Source organism: Colossoma macropomum, unplaced genomic scaffold (assembly GCF_904425465.1).
Source record: "Colossoma macropomum unplaced genomic scaffold, Colossoma_macropomum, whole genome shotgun sequence".
Lineage (NCBI taxonomy): Eukaryota > Metazoa > Chordata > Actinopteri > Characiformes > Serrasalmidae > Colossoma > Colossoma macropomum.
In genome coordinates this window covers 38227944-38242470 of record NW_023494790.1, presented here as the reverse complement: position 1 = coordinate 38242470, position 14527 = coordinate 38227944, and the positions used below count along the sequence as shown (strand labels likewise).

Sequence of the window (14527 nt, the reverse complement as noted above, 5' to 3'; positions counted from 1 at the left end):
GCTGCAGCTCATCCAGGCTGACCGGCTCCCTCTCAGAGCTCTGATTCTTCTGACCAGCCATCTCTCTCTCATCTCTCTTCTCTCTGTCTTCCCTCGTTCCCTTTATCCGTCTGTCTTTAATCCCTCTCTCCTCTGAGCCTCCTCTTTTATCTGGTCTGTGTGTTTGGATCAGGCTGTGGTGGGACGGCAGCTTCGTGTCCTTCTCTTCACATCTCCTGCATTCAGCTCTGTAATGAGGAGCTCTCAGCGTGTTATCTAACCAGACACAGCGCTGTTCCTCACTTTCACAGGCCTGAATTTCTCTCTCGCTCTTTCTGAGCTCCTTAATCAGAAAAGCTTATTTTAATCGTTAACTTTAAAGGGGCTTGAAACCAGAGTTTAACGTTATTTGTGGTGTTCTGCAGTGTTCAGTATCCACAGCATCAGAGCGGCAGAATTCACATTTAACCTTTTCATGTTTTCATTGATTGTTTTTTCTCGGGATGCATTGATACTGATATTGGTATTGGGTATGAGGCCGATACTGAGCTCATTTACTCAGAAAAATGCAACATTCAATACCAGCTGATACCGTGCCCCGTAAGCCGAGTGTAGCTGCTGTGCTAATGAACAAACTCAGTGAAGGAGGATCTGATCACCCAGAGAAGAGTTACTGACTCCATCACAGTCGGACACAAAGCCGTCGCTCGCTATAAACATTCCGCCTTGGCAGATTCCCACCAGGATACACTGAGAGATTATAGACTGTTTATAAACACACAATCACAACCACTAATCACAACTGCTTCCCCAACACGGTTGGAGACACGCAGGCCAACAAAACGGAGGAGAAAAAGTCGAGATGTCCTACCAAAGTCTGAATATGAGACTTTACTCTGTTTGAATATAATATCGAGATATAAACATTAATACGGTGATTTTTCTGTAATTCAGGCTGTAGAGAGACCGAACTGTCCTACCGTGAACATCAGCGCCTGCTTTATCTTCAGTGCTCAGTGTTAGCAGCGCTGCTCAGCGTCTCAGCGTGTTTGCTCAGTACTCGGTTATTTTGAGTGAATCAGCTTTATTGATAGCGGTCTGTAGACAGAGCGTCTGTGGAGGCTGCGTTTCCTGTAGCAGGACAGTCAGACAGAGCGTTTCGTACAGTGTGAGTTTATAAATCGTAGCTTTGTCTGAACACGATGGTCTAATAAACGGACAGTGAGAGTCACCAAAGAACAAGATCTCTAACATCACACAGTGTCTGGATTTAGAGGACATTCAGCTTCAGCTCAACCAGTCAATCAAAAGAAGCGTGAGCTCCTCGGATGCGTCAGCCTCAGATGTGATTCCTGCTGTAGCTGTGCTGCTGCTGAAAGAGACAGAGGAGGATCAAAACTATGAAAGCTACTTTACTCACAGCTGTACAGAAAAGCTTTTCTGACAGGGGAACTAAACCTGCACTGCAGCGCTGCTCGATCAGAGATCACTAATGTAGCATAGCGAGATAACGACCTTCATTAACATCCAATAGATTTAATGATTTGACTGTTAAGGTACATTTATACTCATTAATCTGTTATGGTATCAGACACCATATTGGTGAATAATAAACATGCTCTTGTCCTCGGTTTGAAACAAATGCTACCAATGCATCTCTAGTTTTCTCACTACAATGCAGCATGCATTGTGCAAACACACCATGCATTGGGAATCCCAGTTAATCCTTACTGCTAGCCTAGCCACAGAGCTACAGGCTAATAAATACAACCCGCAGAGATGGAGACTCAGACTCACCTTAAGGGACTCACGGCTCGAGATTTAAGGTTGAGAGAAAAACACAAACAAGACCTTTAAGTATGGATTTAATGTGTTGTACTGACAAAACCTTTCATTTCCAGTCTTGCATGAGTGACACTGCGTGCTGGTTTTACTGCAGTGCTGTTCTCCTGCAGCTCACAGCAGCGTCAGGTTCAATACGGCTCCAAATATACATGCTTTACAAAGCACGATGGCTGTAGCCGACGCCTCAGTGAGTTACAGATCACGTTCTTTTAAAACTTACTAACCCTGAAATGAATCAGCTGCTGTGCTAGCTAGCACATTGCTATACAAACTACATGTTAGCCAATGCTAGTCTTTAGTGCATGCTAGCATGTATATTTGTTTTCCTGAAGATACTCTGCTTTATTAAACTGGTACAGTTTGGTGTTATGATTGATTTGGCAGTGACAAAATGGAATGTTCAATCATTAGTTTCAATAAAATAATCATAATTAAGGTCTGGGGTTAAGGATTTTGGTTTGAGTCCAAGATCAGTTAAAAGTCCCAAATGTGTTTTTGAACCAGTTCAGTAGAATGACCCATATATATGCAGTCTAAAAAGGCAGCAGCAGAGTTTGTGGGACTGTCTGACTGTTAAGCAAAAGTTATTTTTAATTTTGAAACATCTCCACAAGATGCAGTTGGTTTATAATTGCAGCTGTTTTCCATTAAAACCAGTTCCATTAATAACTGTACCCACAGTGCATTGCTTGAAGCCTGATTTTAGCCATTTACGCCAGAACTCCTTTCACTGTGGGCTGTGAAAATTAGTGCACTTTGCTGTGTAAAGTGATTACGCATTTACAGACTTATGATTTGGCACAAATGCTCCACAGGTACCCGTTCATTCTGCACTCTGTCGAGAGCCCTTTTTAAAACCCTCTTCATTTGTTTACTGTTTTGTGCTTTTTGGCTCTCGGCCCATTATGAACACTGCACTTTGGCCCCACGAGAGAAAAGTCTGTGCACCCCTGCCGCTGGGCTGTGGCGAAGGTTCCTTTAAGAGAGTCTTGTGAATAATGTCCTGTTTGCTCTGGGTTCTGGCTGAGCTGCCTTTATCTGTCCATTAGAGCTGGTCTTTACGCCGTGTGTTTAATGTGTGAGGGCTCTCTGTGATATATGGGAGGGCCTGTTTACTCAGCTGTAATCTATGACTTATTGACATTACAGTCTCACAGTGAGCACAGTTACAGTTCAGCTCTGTTCTGTTCAGTTTACACATTCACTCTCAGTCGGGACTCACCTGCTCATTTTTACTGTATTCCACATTAGATTAACAATGACGGCCGCAGAGCTATGAAACAGTCAGTGGTGGACAGAGGGAGCCAGTCCTGCTCTTCAGTGAGCAATTCTCTTGAAATATTACTACAGTAAAAGTAGAAGGGCTATATTTATATTTTTAAAAAGTGCTTGCTTGCTAATGTTAAGTCATACTTGCATCATCTCCCCACCTTTATCTGGACACTTTTTTAAACATTTTGCCTCCCGTCCACAGAAATGGCCTGTTCAGTCACTGAAAACACAGCTGTTTTTGAAAATGCTGACATTACACTGTTTTAATACATTTTCATTCATTAAATATGCAGAACTCTGTCTAAAATATGGTTGATGACAGGATTGTTTCTGTGTGATTGACAGTCTGGGGGTGATTTGGGAATTGATAACATGTTTGTACCTGAATTTGGCTTTACTTTTTAATTATGATGATCATTAACCAAATGGAGATGGTAAACAGAGATGGTGATGTAACCATGGCAACGTAAACAACCCCACAGCTAGCAGTAGATTTCATTCGCCTTTCAAGCTTTTATTTTCTGGCAGGAATCGGACTTTGAATGTGCGAAATACTGAATTACGCAGGTCTGTCAACCTGCAGGTCAAAGTCTAACTATGTTGAAAAATCTCTGCTTCAGCTTTATGTTTTATAATTCATATAATACACTCACAATGTTGTTCTTGATGTGTTTGACATCATATTTTAGGATATTGTGGATGGAGAGATTTTCAAAAATGCTGTTTGTGAGGACGAAGGTTGGTTTGAATTTTTTTTAAAATGTCCAGATACGTGTGGTGAACCCATAGTAGCCCAGGCCTAGTTACAGTTACTAAACTATGATTGGATGTTCAGTAGTTAGGGATTTAGTGAAAAGTGCACTATGATTGGTTTGATTTACTTGTGAAAGTGCATCAAATCTAGTTTTTACATCAATGTATGTTGCTGAAAGTAGTGAGTAAAACAATATTCTGCCATGAAAAAAAATGTAAATAAAGTATCCCTCATCACCACACCTTCAGCCTGAACGAGGAAGGACATTTATTAGCTTTGTAACTTTGTAACACACTGTAATGTTTGTGCTTCCAACTCAAAATTTTCCAGTTCCAAATTTCAATACAGCTCAAAATAAAGATGACCTGCTTCAACAAATGCTATTAAAATTAATTTCATGAAATTCATGCATAAGCGCACATTTGCATATTTTGTCTTAAGCATTTAAGCATAAGCTTTAAGATCAAAATATCTTTACAATTATGAAGAAAATACATTCAAGGATGTCCAAACTTTTGACTGGTGCTGTAAATATCCATACACTGAGCTTGCTTTTAAGAAATAAAGAGAGCATGTGAGTTATGGAGGTTCTAGGACATGTGAAACGTGATCGATTCAGGTTCTAAAGCTTTGCAGGCGAATGTGTTGTAATAAACAACAGCAGCATTTATAAAAAGTCTACATCTACAGTATGTCTGATTTTCAACCGTGTTTGAATAAAACAGACATTAATACGTTGCTTTATGGTGGATATTGTATATTTTTGATGTGTTGAGGTCTTTAAAAGCTTTGCATTTGCTCTTAAACACTGCGCCTCCACCCTGAATGCATGACTGGTTACTAGAGAAGCAGCATTTCCCTTGATTTAACACTGAAATTTACTTTTGTAGTTGTTGTTTTGCTGGTCAGAACGCCTGCTTTGGTCAGACTGACGCATGTGTGCCCTCTGGTGGTCTGAGAGAGAGGGGCAGACTCATTCCCGGAGTGCACTAGGTGCATCTTATCTTGGTGAAGGCATGTATGATCTCAGATGGTGTAGATAGAATTCACAGTGCTTATGATCTTGTTTTAGACAAAAATACTCTCTCCTTCTTCATATCTTCCAGTAAAACTGTGGAAAAGGGTGGAAACTGTCCTGGTTGAAGCTTCACAAAGTCTGTTTTGAAAGGACACAGCAGAATAAAGACAGGCTGAAGCTGGAATGTCATCTTATTTGAATTTTCCATTCCACCTTAAATGGTGCAGCAGTTAAGGTGGAAAGGAAATGCTGCACCATTTAAGGTGAAACAAAAATTCAAATTTCAGCCTCTTAAATCCAGCTCTAATCCCACTTTACCACGAAAAAACTACTCTAATCCATCCCTAGCGTTGCCATGACAACAGTTTAACATTTCCACCAGCCTTTCTCTGCACGTCTGCTGCAGAAAAGCAGCCCTTTCACCAACGTCCCCCGTTCAGAGCTGCACCACAGAGTAAACACGGCTCTCTCCTCGCCTGTTCCATCTCAGCAGAGAGCTGGAATGACGCACAAAGAGCCGAAACGAGCGGCTGGTTGGGCTGGGTGGGTGCAGCCCCACCCCCTCTGAGCCTCCCTCACTCCTGTGTTGTGGTGGGAGGAGCTGCCGGACCGGTATAAAAACCCCATCCTCGCCCTGAAGGAGTCAGAATCAGACACTACCAGTGAGCTCAGCACTCCTAGAACCAGAGGAACCCTCGCTTTTCTCGGAACTACGCACCATGATTAAGAAAATGTCACCCTCGGAGAGCGAGTTCGACATCCCAGCCAAGAACTGTTACAGGATGGTCATTCTGGGCTCCACCAAAGTCGGCAAGTCGGCCATCGTGTCCCGGTTCCTCAACGGCAGGTTCGAGGAGCAGTACACGCCCACCATAGAGGACTTTCACAGGAAGCTCTACAGCATCAGGGGAGATGTTTACCAGCTGGACATTCTGGACACCTCGGGGAACCATCCGTTCCCTGCTATGAGGAGACTGTCCATACTTACAGGTAAGCAGCAGAACCCGTGGAGGTTCTTTGAGGGTTCTTTGGTTGTGTACAGTTTAGACATGCCATAGAGGAACCATGAATCTTTGCAGTTTAGAAATGTTATGGCTCTTCCTAGAAGAAGGTTCCTCACACATCTCATTCACAAATGTGCTGAAAGGTTCTTTAAGGCACCAAAAGCGGTTCTTCTATGGCAGAACCTACTTTGGCATCTTTGTTTTTCATTTGATATGCTTGAATGGTGAAAATGCGTGATGAAATGGTTCTTGAAGAAATCTGTTCATGGGTTTATATAGCAGTTCTCAAACTGCGAAAATGTGGAGTGTGCATGGGTCCCTCAGGACTGGTTTGAGAAACACCAAGTACATAGCACCTAAAAATGTTCCACTCTTGGTACAAACTAAATAAGCTTCTTTTGGTACTATATAGAACCAAAACAACCATTTCTGCATGCGATATGAAGTGAGATGAAGTTTACTTGCATTAAAAAAGTGCAAAAAAAGAACCACAGCGTATGTTTGCATTGACAATCATCTGGAGAAGTAACCGAAAGTGCTCCTTCGTCTCGTCCGCAGGTGACGTGTTCCTCCTGGTGTTCAGCCTGGACAACCGAGAGTCCTTTCGGGAGGTGCAGCGCCTGAAGCAGCAGATCTATGAGACCAAGTCGTGCCTGAAAAACAAGACCAAGGAGAACGTGGACGTGCCGCTGGTCATCTGCGGCAACAAGGGTGACCGCGAGTTCTCCCGCGAGGTCCAGCGAGAGGAGATCGAGCAGCTGGTGGCCGGAGACGAGCAGTGCGCCTACTTCGAGATCTCGGCCAAGCGCAACACGAACGTGGACCGCATGTTCCAGACGCTCTTCACCATGGCCAAGCTGCCCAACGAGATGAGCCCGGACCTGCACCGCAAGGTGTCGCTGCAGTACTGCGACGTGCTGCACCGGAAGTCATTCCGCAGCAAGAAGCTGAAGGACAACGACGCGTACGGCATCGTGGCGCCCTTCGCCAGGCGCCCCAGCGTGCACAGCGACCTGATGTACATCAAGGAGAAGGCGGTGGGCGGCGGGCAGGGCAAGGACAAAGAGAGATGCGTGATCAGCTAAAGAGCGTCCGGCTGAACCCGTGACACACCGCCACCACGGCACCCCGCGGTTGAGCTGCAGGCTGACGGAAGCGCACGTTGTTGCCGTTTCCGGACGGCGACGTCGAGAGTGGCGCACGCACCTGCGGCGGGAGCGTGACCCCCGCCATGCGGAAGTGCGTGTGAATGTCCATGAGACGTGTGAACTGTGTTCCGTTCGGTCAGAGCGCTCTGTAATGTGGCTTTCGTTTCTCGTGAGACTCGACTACTTTAAAAAAGTAAAATACCGTGCTTGTTACATCTGCCTCTATAACGATTTCCGACAGGAGACTCCAGTGAGAATAGCCTACTGTTTACACATTTTGTTACTTTATAACAAATAACTGAACTTGAATGTTTGTTGCTTTTGGAACAAATTTTTATTGTGAATGTATATTTATTCTTCTATGTCACTGTAAACTTTTGCAAATAGAAGAAAATGAAAATAAATGAATTTATCAAATATCCATGTTTCTTTTTCTCTCTATAATCATCTCCTCTGCAAATAAACTCAGTTAAACTCACAAAGACGAGTTTCTCAGTTAGAAACGTCAATTCCTGCATAATAAATAACGTATTCAGAGCGGTTCAGAGTCGTTCAGAGCGGTTCAGAGTGGTTTGGTGTGAAACGCTCCGTTCTACAGAAACTTACTGAGTCAGAACTGTTCACAGTGGTGGTGATAGGAACCAGACGTCCACCTCTAAAAGCTCCCTCACAGAAAGTTCCTACATGAAATGGTTATGAATTCACTGCCTGATGACTGAGACACTGTTTTATGATAGTTTTGAGAACTTAAACTCCATTCATGGTGGAGGGATACATGCAGGGCGCTGTGAGGCAAAATAGTCCCCAAAGAAAACTTATTATTTCTGATTTTCCATCATCAACATTCCATATACTTCCATTCACTGGTGGTTCTGGATAGTAAATAAAACGTCTATATTTGTGTTGTAGTCATGGCGACCCCTGGTTCCTATCACCACCACTGTAAAGACATCTGAACCATTTCACACCAAACCACTCTCAATCACTCTGACTACATCTCACACACTGAGTTATGGTGGAATTCTCCTTTACTGAGAGGCCTGATGATTATAACACATGAAAATGAGGCAGGTTTGTAGGTTTGAGAACGACCCAAACACACCTTCAGGTGCAGCACTTTCGGGGTTCCTCGCCCTCTGTATCTGCACAGTGTTGACGTCAAGACGCTTTTGGGAGCCTCAGCCTTCAGCAAGGCCTACAACCTGCAGCTCCCTCCTGACCTTCACTGCCCACACATGCAGGTCAGGTCTGTTTGGGATGCTGGCCACATTCTTCGCACAGAATATTTACACTGCAAAAAATGGTCTCTTGTCAAGTGAAATGACCTCAAATCTAGTCGATATATCTAATATTTCCCATTTTGAGATGGTTGTACACTTCTAAGATTATTTTCCTTATTTTTGGACATTATTTACTTGTTTTCAGTAATTTTATCAAGTAAAATTATGTCACTATACTGGCAGATCATTTTGTTGGTTTTGAGCACAATTCTTACAACAAGCACAATTATATGCTTTTTTACTAAATAAAATCACTTAAAACGTAAATAATGTCTAGAAATAAGGCACATAATCTCAAATTAACCTTACAGCAATCTCAACAGGAGAAATATTAGATTTATTGACTATATTTAGTATAATTTTACTCGACAAGAATCCATTTTTCGCAGTGTGGGCTGAAAATTGAGCAAGGTTTTTGTTCCTGGACTAAAAATATCACGTTTAACATCTTTCATTAGAGTTTTGGGAGATAACTGCACTTAGATTCACACAACAGCCTGAAAAAGTTCTTAACCTAAAAACTGAAATTAGACCAAGACGTTTCCAAGAGCTGCATAAAAGACTAGTTCAGAGGTCTTCAAATCTGGACCTCGAGTCCGATTTCAGGTCCTAGAGTTTGTAATCACTGGTCAGTTTGACATCAACAGTTCAATTAACTACCACTGATCACAAATATAACCCAGAAACTGGATTCAAGGTCCAGATTTTGAAGACAGTCCTGCTTACATCCCATCAGAGTCTGACTTTACAATGTGAAGCGCCCCCTTCAGGACACACAAATTTAAAAATATTCATGTTCATTTTTTCCTCCATTTAAAAATCCAGTGATGTCCAATTCCGACAAAACGTTCAGCACTAGGTGTGTCTCTTCCTCTCCGCAGCCCTTTCACCCCTCACGTTCACACCTGGTCGCTCGATGCGTTTGGAGTATCAGGATTTTTTCCTGATTATCCAGATTTAATTGCAAGTGTAAACGCAAACATTTAAAACAGATTTCACTCAAACCGCTTCAGGAGACAAATGTTAGTTTCCCCTCCCAGTGCTGTGACTCCTCCCCCTGCTGTCATGCATATGGGGTAGACTCCACCCACTGGACTGCCCCACTAGGCTGTCCAGCCACTCCTTCAGTTCAGCTTTAACTCAGGAACCCTCAGCTTAGTTCAAACAACTCACCAGCATAGTTAACCTTCAGTTCACCTTGTCAGTATTTAGTACTTTAAGTTTTAATGCGCGTGGTTCGTCACCATGACGACTAAAACAGGTCAAACACTTTAACAATCTTCTTCTTTGTTGCTGTATATGAGCTGATTTGCATATCATTGCCGTCTCTTTAGGACAGACTTTAAAGCACAGCTGGATTTTAAAGCATTACATGGATCAGCGCCTTCATACAGGATGGACTGTCGGTCTCTGTGTTCCAGATCGTTCTTTAAGGTCGAGTAACGCAGGTTTTCTTAAAGTACTGAGTTAAGACTAGAAAAGACGAGCCTTTTCTTTTTATGCAACATGATTTACAGAGAGTGACCAAACAGGCAACATCAGAACAGAAGCAGCTGAAAATATAATTTTACTTTGTTTTTAATGATCCTGTTGTTTTTACTTACATTACTAGCTTTAGACTGTAAACACTGCTGATATTCCTAGTTATGTTTACACTTACTGTAACTACCTCATACCACTTAGTGCAACACCTGCTCTCATAAAAATGAGGCAATCTGTCTTATATGCAATGTAAATATGCATAGATACACTTGTATTCCTACTCTCTCATACTTCACTGTAACTTATGTCTTTTTTATTTCTGTCTAATTTATGTAAGTTTATGTGTAATTATATGTTGCTACTGTAACACTGCAACTTCCCCTCGGGATCAATAAAGTTCTATCAGACTATCTATCTATCTCTCTGTTTGTCTATTTGTCTGTCTATCTATCTATTTGTCTATCTCTGTTTGTCTGTCTATCTGTTTGTCTATTTGTGTCTATCTATCTCTCTCTATCTGTCTGTCTATCTATGTCTGTCACTGCATTTATTTTGTAATTCGTGAATGCTATTTATTATTTATTTTAAATATCTATGATTGCTATTACTATTATTTGTTACTAATTGTTAGTACTATACCTGCTTTTACGATTGTTGCATATTTATTAATTCTTTTATGTTCATGTGATCTTATTTCAATATACTTTTTTATCTCTTTTTGTCTTTTAATCCTCTGTGAAACATCCGGAGCTTCATTCATGCATCAAAAGGCACTATACAGATAAAGCTTATTATTAATATCATTATTATTATTCGTCATACAACAATCAGATTTCATTCTGACGAACGCATTTGAACATGACGTACAAATACACGCAGTTAAAATCGTATTACGTTATGAGTCTTTGTGATTTGTGTTTGTTCTGGTGTCATTAAGTTGCCGTAACACATAACTCTACCAAATAAAGTCAATAAAGCTCCATGTGTGAGCCAGTGGAGCGATACACGCGTCTAAATCCCAGATATTAAAATTGAACTGTGCTATTTACGTGATTACTAGCATTCGTCTTAATATCTAACCGGTTAGTGTGACGTGCTGACCGTGTCCATTTGGTCTGTGTAATAAACTCCATTCACGCTGGCAGTGCGTTGGCTGTATAACGATTAACTGCAGCCACTGGCCTCATTTAATACTCATAATCATATTACTGCCTCACTGAGGCTACTATAAAGTCCTTGGACCTGGGCTTACTCACATATCTACAACCAATATTAACCATGCACTGCAGTACACTCACACTGCTGAATCTGAATCTGTTCTTATAAAACAGATTTATTAGATAGAGCTATGAGATTACAACGAAAATCCAGGTCAGTTCTTTACTGACCAAGAGACAACAGATCAACAGAAACACAGTGTCAGAGCTTAAGCAGTCATGTGAATGATGTGAAAGTCCAGACCGGCTGGCAAGGTGTGTCTTTCCTCCAATAAATAATCCGCTCTGCAGACGGCCGATCAGGAAGGTTTGGGGATGTCGAACATGCACAGGCCCTTGTATTTGTGCAGGAGCTGGTTTTTGGTGCGGACCTGATCCCTGAGCGTGTGCAGCCTCTGCTGCTGCAACGCAGGACTGGCGTCGATGCCGGGCATGGCCAAAATCTGCTCCCGCGCCTCCTGGATCCGCACCCTCAGCCTGTTCAACTCCTGGTGGACGTCCTGGTTCTCCTTGTCCATGCTGGGGGTCAGAGACAGGCTGAGTTAGTATTAATGCCAGTGAAGTGATACTACAGTGAGGAGTCGTCACTATAATGCAGTTTGAGGGAGACAGATAAGCAATAAGAGGCCAAACAGATAGAAAAACATCACTAATTCAACACAGACCAACAATTCCCTTCTTGGAATTTTCCGTTCCACCTTAAATGGTGCAGCAGTTACGTTCTGGCGCCTCAGGCTGCACCATTTAAGGTGGAACGGAAAATTCAAATGAGAACCTAAATTCATACAATTTTTTTCATTCTCATATGCAATGAATCATCTATAACACATCGAAAATCACCTCAAGAGTCTGAAAATGTAGATTATTTACTAAAAAACGTCCCTTTTTATCAATAAAGCGACCACAACAGTAAGTTGTGTTACCCTACAAGTGGTCAGTGACCGCCATTTCCGTATTTAACGATAAATACTCAGCATTCCCGGCTTATTTGTCCACACACAGACTCGTTATCGCACACACAGAGGAATATAAACGCTCCTACCATTTGATAATGTCGTGTATAAGAGGTAAAAAGGAGAAATCCTCTGCTTCCTCCACCACCGGCACAGTGCTCGCCATGTTTGCGGGGCTCGATCTTAATTCGCTCCCTACTCCCTACATAGCGCACTTTGTGAGTTAAGAAATCTTGGCTTCTGACCCGGGACAGTGGACAGGGAACACCTGGCTGAGTCCCAAATGCCTCTGTTGGATAGATCACGGCTTGTTTTGATCGCGGGAGACGTTATTTCTATGACCTAGGTAGGGAGCACGGAGGCATTTGGGACTGATCCCTAATGACTAAACGCAGACGCTCAGTTTTGCGTCATAAGCGTGTGACAGTGATGCGGATCGGCTAAATATGACTTTATTATGATGTCTAATTGTTTCTAATAATGATTGTTTATTTGTTTGTTTGTTTCTCCACAGATTAATCATTTCTAATTCCACCTTCTAGTTTGGTCCCCACTTTTATACGGTTTGTTACTAATAATATGTTTTCCTTTCTTTTTACCCATTTGGAAATCTGACATGTGGCAATATATGGACTTAAAACAAATGACACATATTGTCAAATTGTCATATTGTCAGCTTATATTAGTCAAATATGGACATATATGTGTCATATATGCCGATTTATTTGAAATAGTCCACGTTCAAACATATTCCACTCATATATCAATATATATAAATAACACATACAGTATATTTTTCAATATATGACAGAAAACATTATTCCTATATGGATGGCACATATTACTCATATATGCCAGCTTCATGTTATATAATATAAGGCGACATAATTAAACTCTAAAACATGGCCAGGCGCATTTAATATTGAATAATAATTTAATAATTAAAGACAAACATAACACAGTAACAATTCAGCCATTTATCAGACATGATCAATAATTTATGCAAATATCTCCAGTATTTGATACTGACATATACATGCACAACATATATGCAGACATATTTAGAAATATATACTTGACCATTTATGATTCATGTGCATATATAGCCATTTATCAAATTTCCTTATGGGTACACTTTAAAAAGATGCTTCAAGGGTTCTTTAGCAAAGAAATGGTTCTATATAGAACCATGAATACTCAGAGAACCCTTTGCATGCTTAAAGGGTTCTTTTCATTATAAAAGGGTTCTTTGGACTGATGGAAGATGTGCATGAATGTGCTATAGACAGTTCTGTATAGAACCTTTTTGAAAAAGGGTTCTGTATAACACCCAGAAGTGTTGCTCTATTGCAGCTTGACATTGTAACAACAGAAGAACCCTGTTGGGTGCTACATAGAACCATTTTCAAAAAGGTTTTATATAGAACCAACTACAGTATGTTCTCCATCAATCTGAAGAACTTTTCTTTCTTTAAAGAAAATTTCTGTATTAAGGCAAAATAAAAGTCTCCCTGAGTGAAGGCATTGAGGAAATGTTTTAAATGGAAATATTGGCAATATAATTTTAGGTGGGATGAACTGCAACCAGCTATATTTTGATTTTTAATGGAATAGCTAGGTAACGTGAACTGAGGGTGGGGCTGGTTGGCACACTGATTTCGGGGCTGGTTGGCACATGTGTAGCACCACTGCCACAAACAGATAATATTTATATTTTACATTTCACATTAAATTGAATTATTACATTTGGACTCTGAAAACACATTGTTCTCAAGGTGAAATAACAACCCTGAACCCAAACTAACTCTGTTTTACATTTAAATTTAAAAAAGAAATAGAAATAGAGAACGTCTGGTTTTACTCCAGTAATGTTACTCTACTTTCACAGGAGTCGTGTGTTTTGTCCACCACAAGCTGATGATAAAAAAAATTAGGTTGGAATTGAATGTTTACATTTGTGGTTTAGTTTAAAATAATTTCTGTTTGTTGCTTCGTTCCTCGACACTAAAGCCTTTGACGCTGTGCCAACATGGGTTTAGTTGTGAATGTGCTGATTCCAGCAAACGTTTTCAGACACTGACCGTCTGTTTTCAGCTGAGATGTTCAGATTATGTACGACACAGTTTGTTTGTTGTTCCTGCATGTTTCTCTCTCCTCTCTGATTCCCTCTGACTGAAGAATGCAGGCAGGTTGTCTGTTTGTGATAAGCTGCCTTATTTGACAGATTATGTAAGATCTGGTTCCAAACAGCTAGAACATCACATGATCTGAATCAGAGCAGAGCACCATGCTGGTCAGATGAGCAGAGCTGGAGAGCACAATAGGGACCACATTGTCTGTCCCGGCATAGAAGTTTAGGGCTGGATGCTGCAACCGTCTTCAGAGTCTGCCTGAATTTAGCATGTAAGATCTGTTTGCAAGGCCTGAGAGTCGTTTCATCCACCGCCGCCTCATGACTGGAATGAGATTCAGTCCAACCTACGCAAGAGAGGGTAGTTTAGTCAAAGATGGGATGTAGCGCCTGAGGGTCTTAATAACACGAGGTCCTGTGTTCTGAGCTCTGGAGAAACTTAGA

At 41.4% G+C, this 14527-nt stretch overlaps 2 protein-coding genes across 3 annotated transcripts; one reads left to right on the top strand and one right to left on the bottom strand.

Moving 5' to 3' along the window:
- The first annotated feature begins 5394 nt into the window (after nucleotides 1–5394).
- Nucleotides 5395–7439, top strand: rasd1 (RAS, dexamethasone-induced 1). Of its 2 annotated transcripts, XM_036573334.1 has the most exons (3): nucleotides 5395–5858; nucleotides 6359–6367; nucleotides 6514–6703. In XM_036573334.1, the coding sequence occupies exons 1-3, from the start codon at nucleotides 5588–5590 to the stop codon at nucleotides 6585–6587; spliced, it is 354 nt and encodes a 117-aa protein (XP_036429227.1). In that variant the 5' UTR covers nucleotides 5395–5587; the 3' UTR covers nucleotides 6588–6703. The 2 variants fall into 2 exon arrangements, with proteins under 2 accessions (XP_036429227.1, XP_036429226.1); XM_036573333.1 differs by lacking the exon at nucleotides 6359–6367 and having other exon boundaries at nucleotides 5407–5858; nucleotides 6431–7439.
- A 3658-nt stretch (nucleotides 7440–11097) lies between these two features.
- On the bottom strand, nucleotides 11098–12311 carry med9 (mediator complex subunit 9). Its single transcript, XM_036571793.1, has 2 exons — nucleotides 12042–12311; nucleotides 11098–11518 (listed from the first exon to the last, which is right to left on the bottom strand). The coding sequence occupies exons 1-2, from the start codon at nucleotides 12116–12118 to the stop codon at nucleotides 11299–11301; spliced, it is 297 nt and encodes a 98-aa protein (XP_036427686.1). The 5' UTR covers nucleotides 12119–12311; the 3' UTR covers nucleotides 11098–11298.
- Between the last annotated feature and the right edge of the window lie 2216 nt (nucleotides 12312–14527).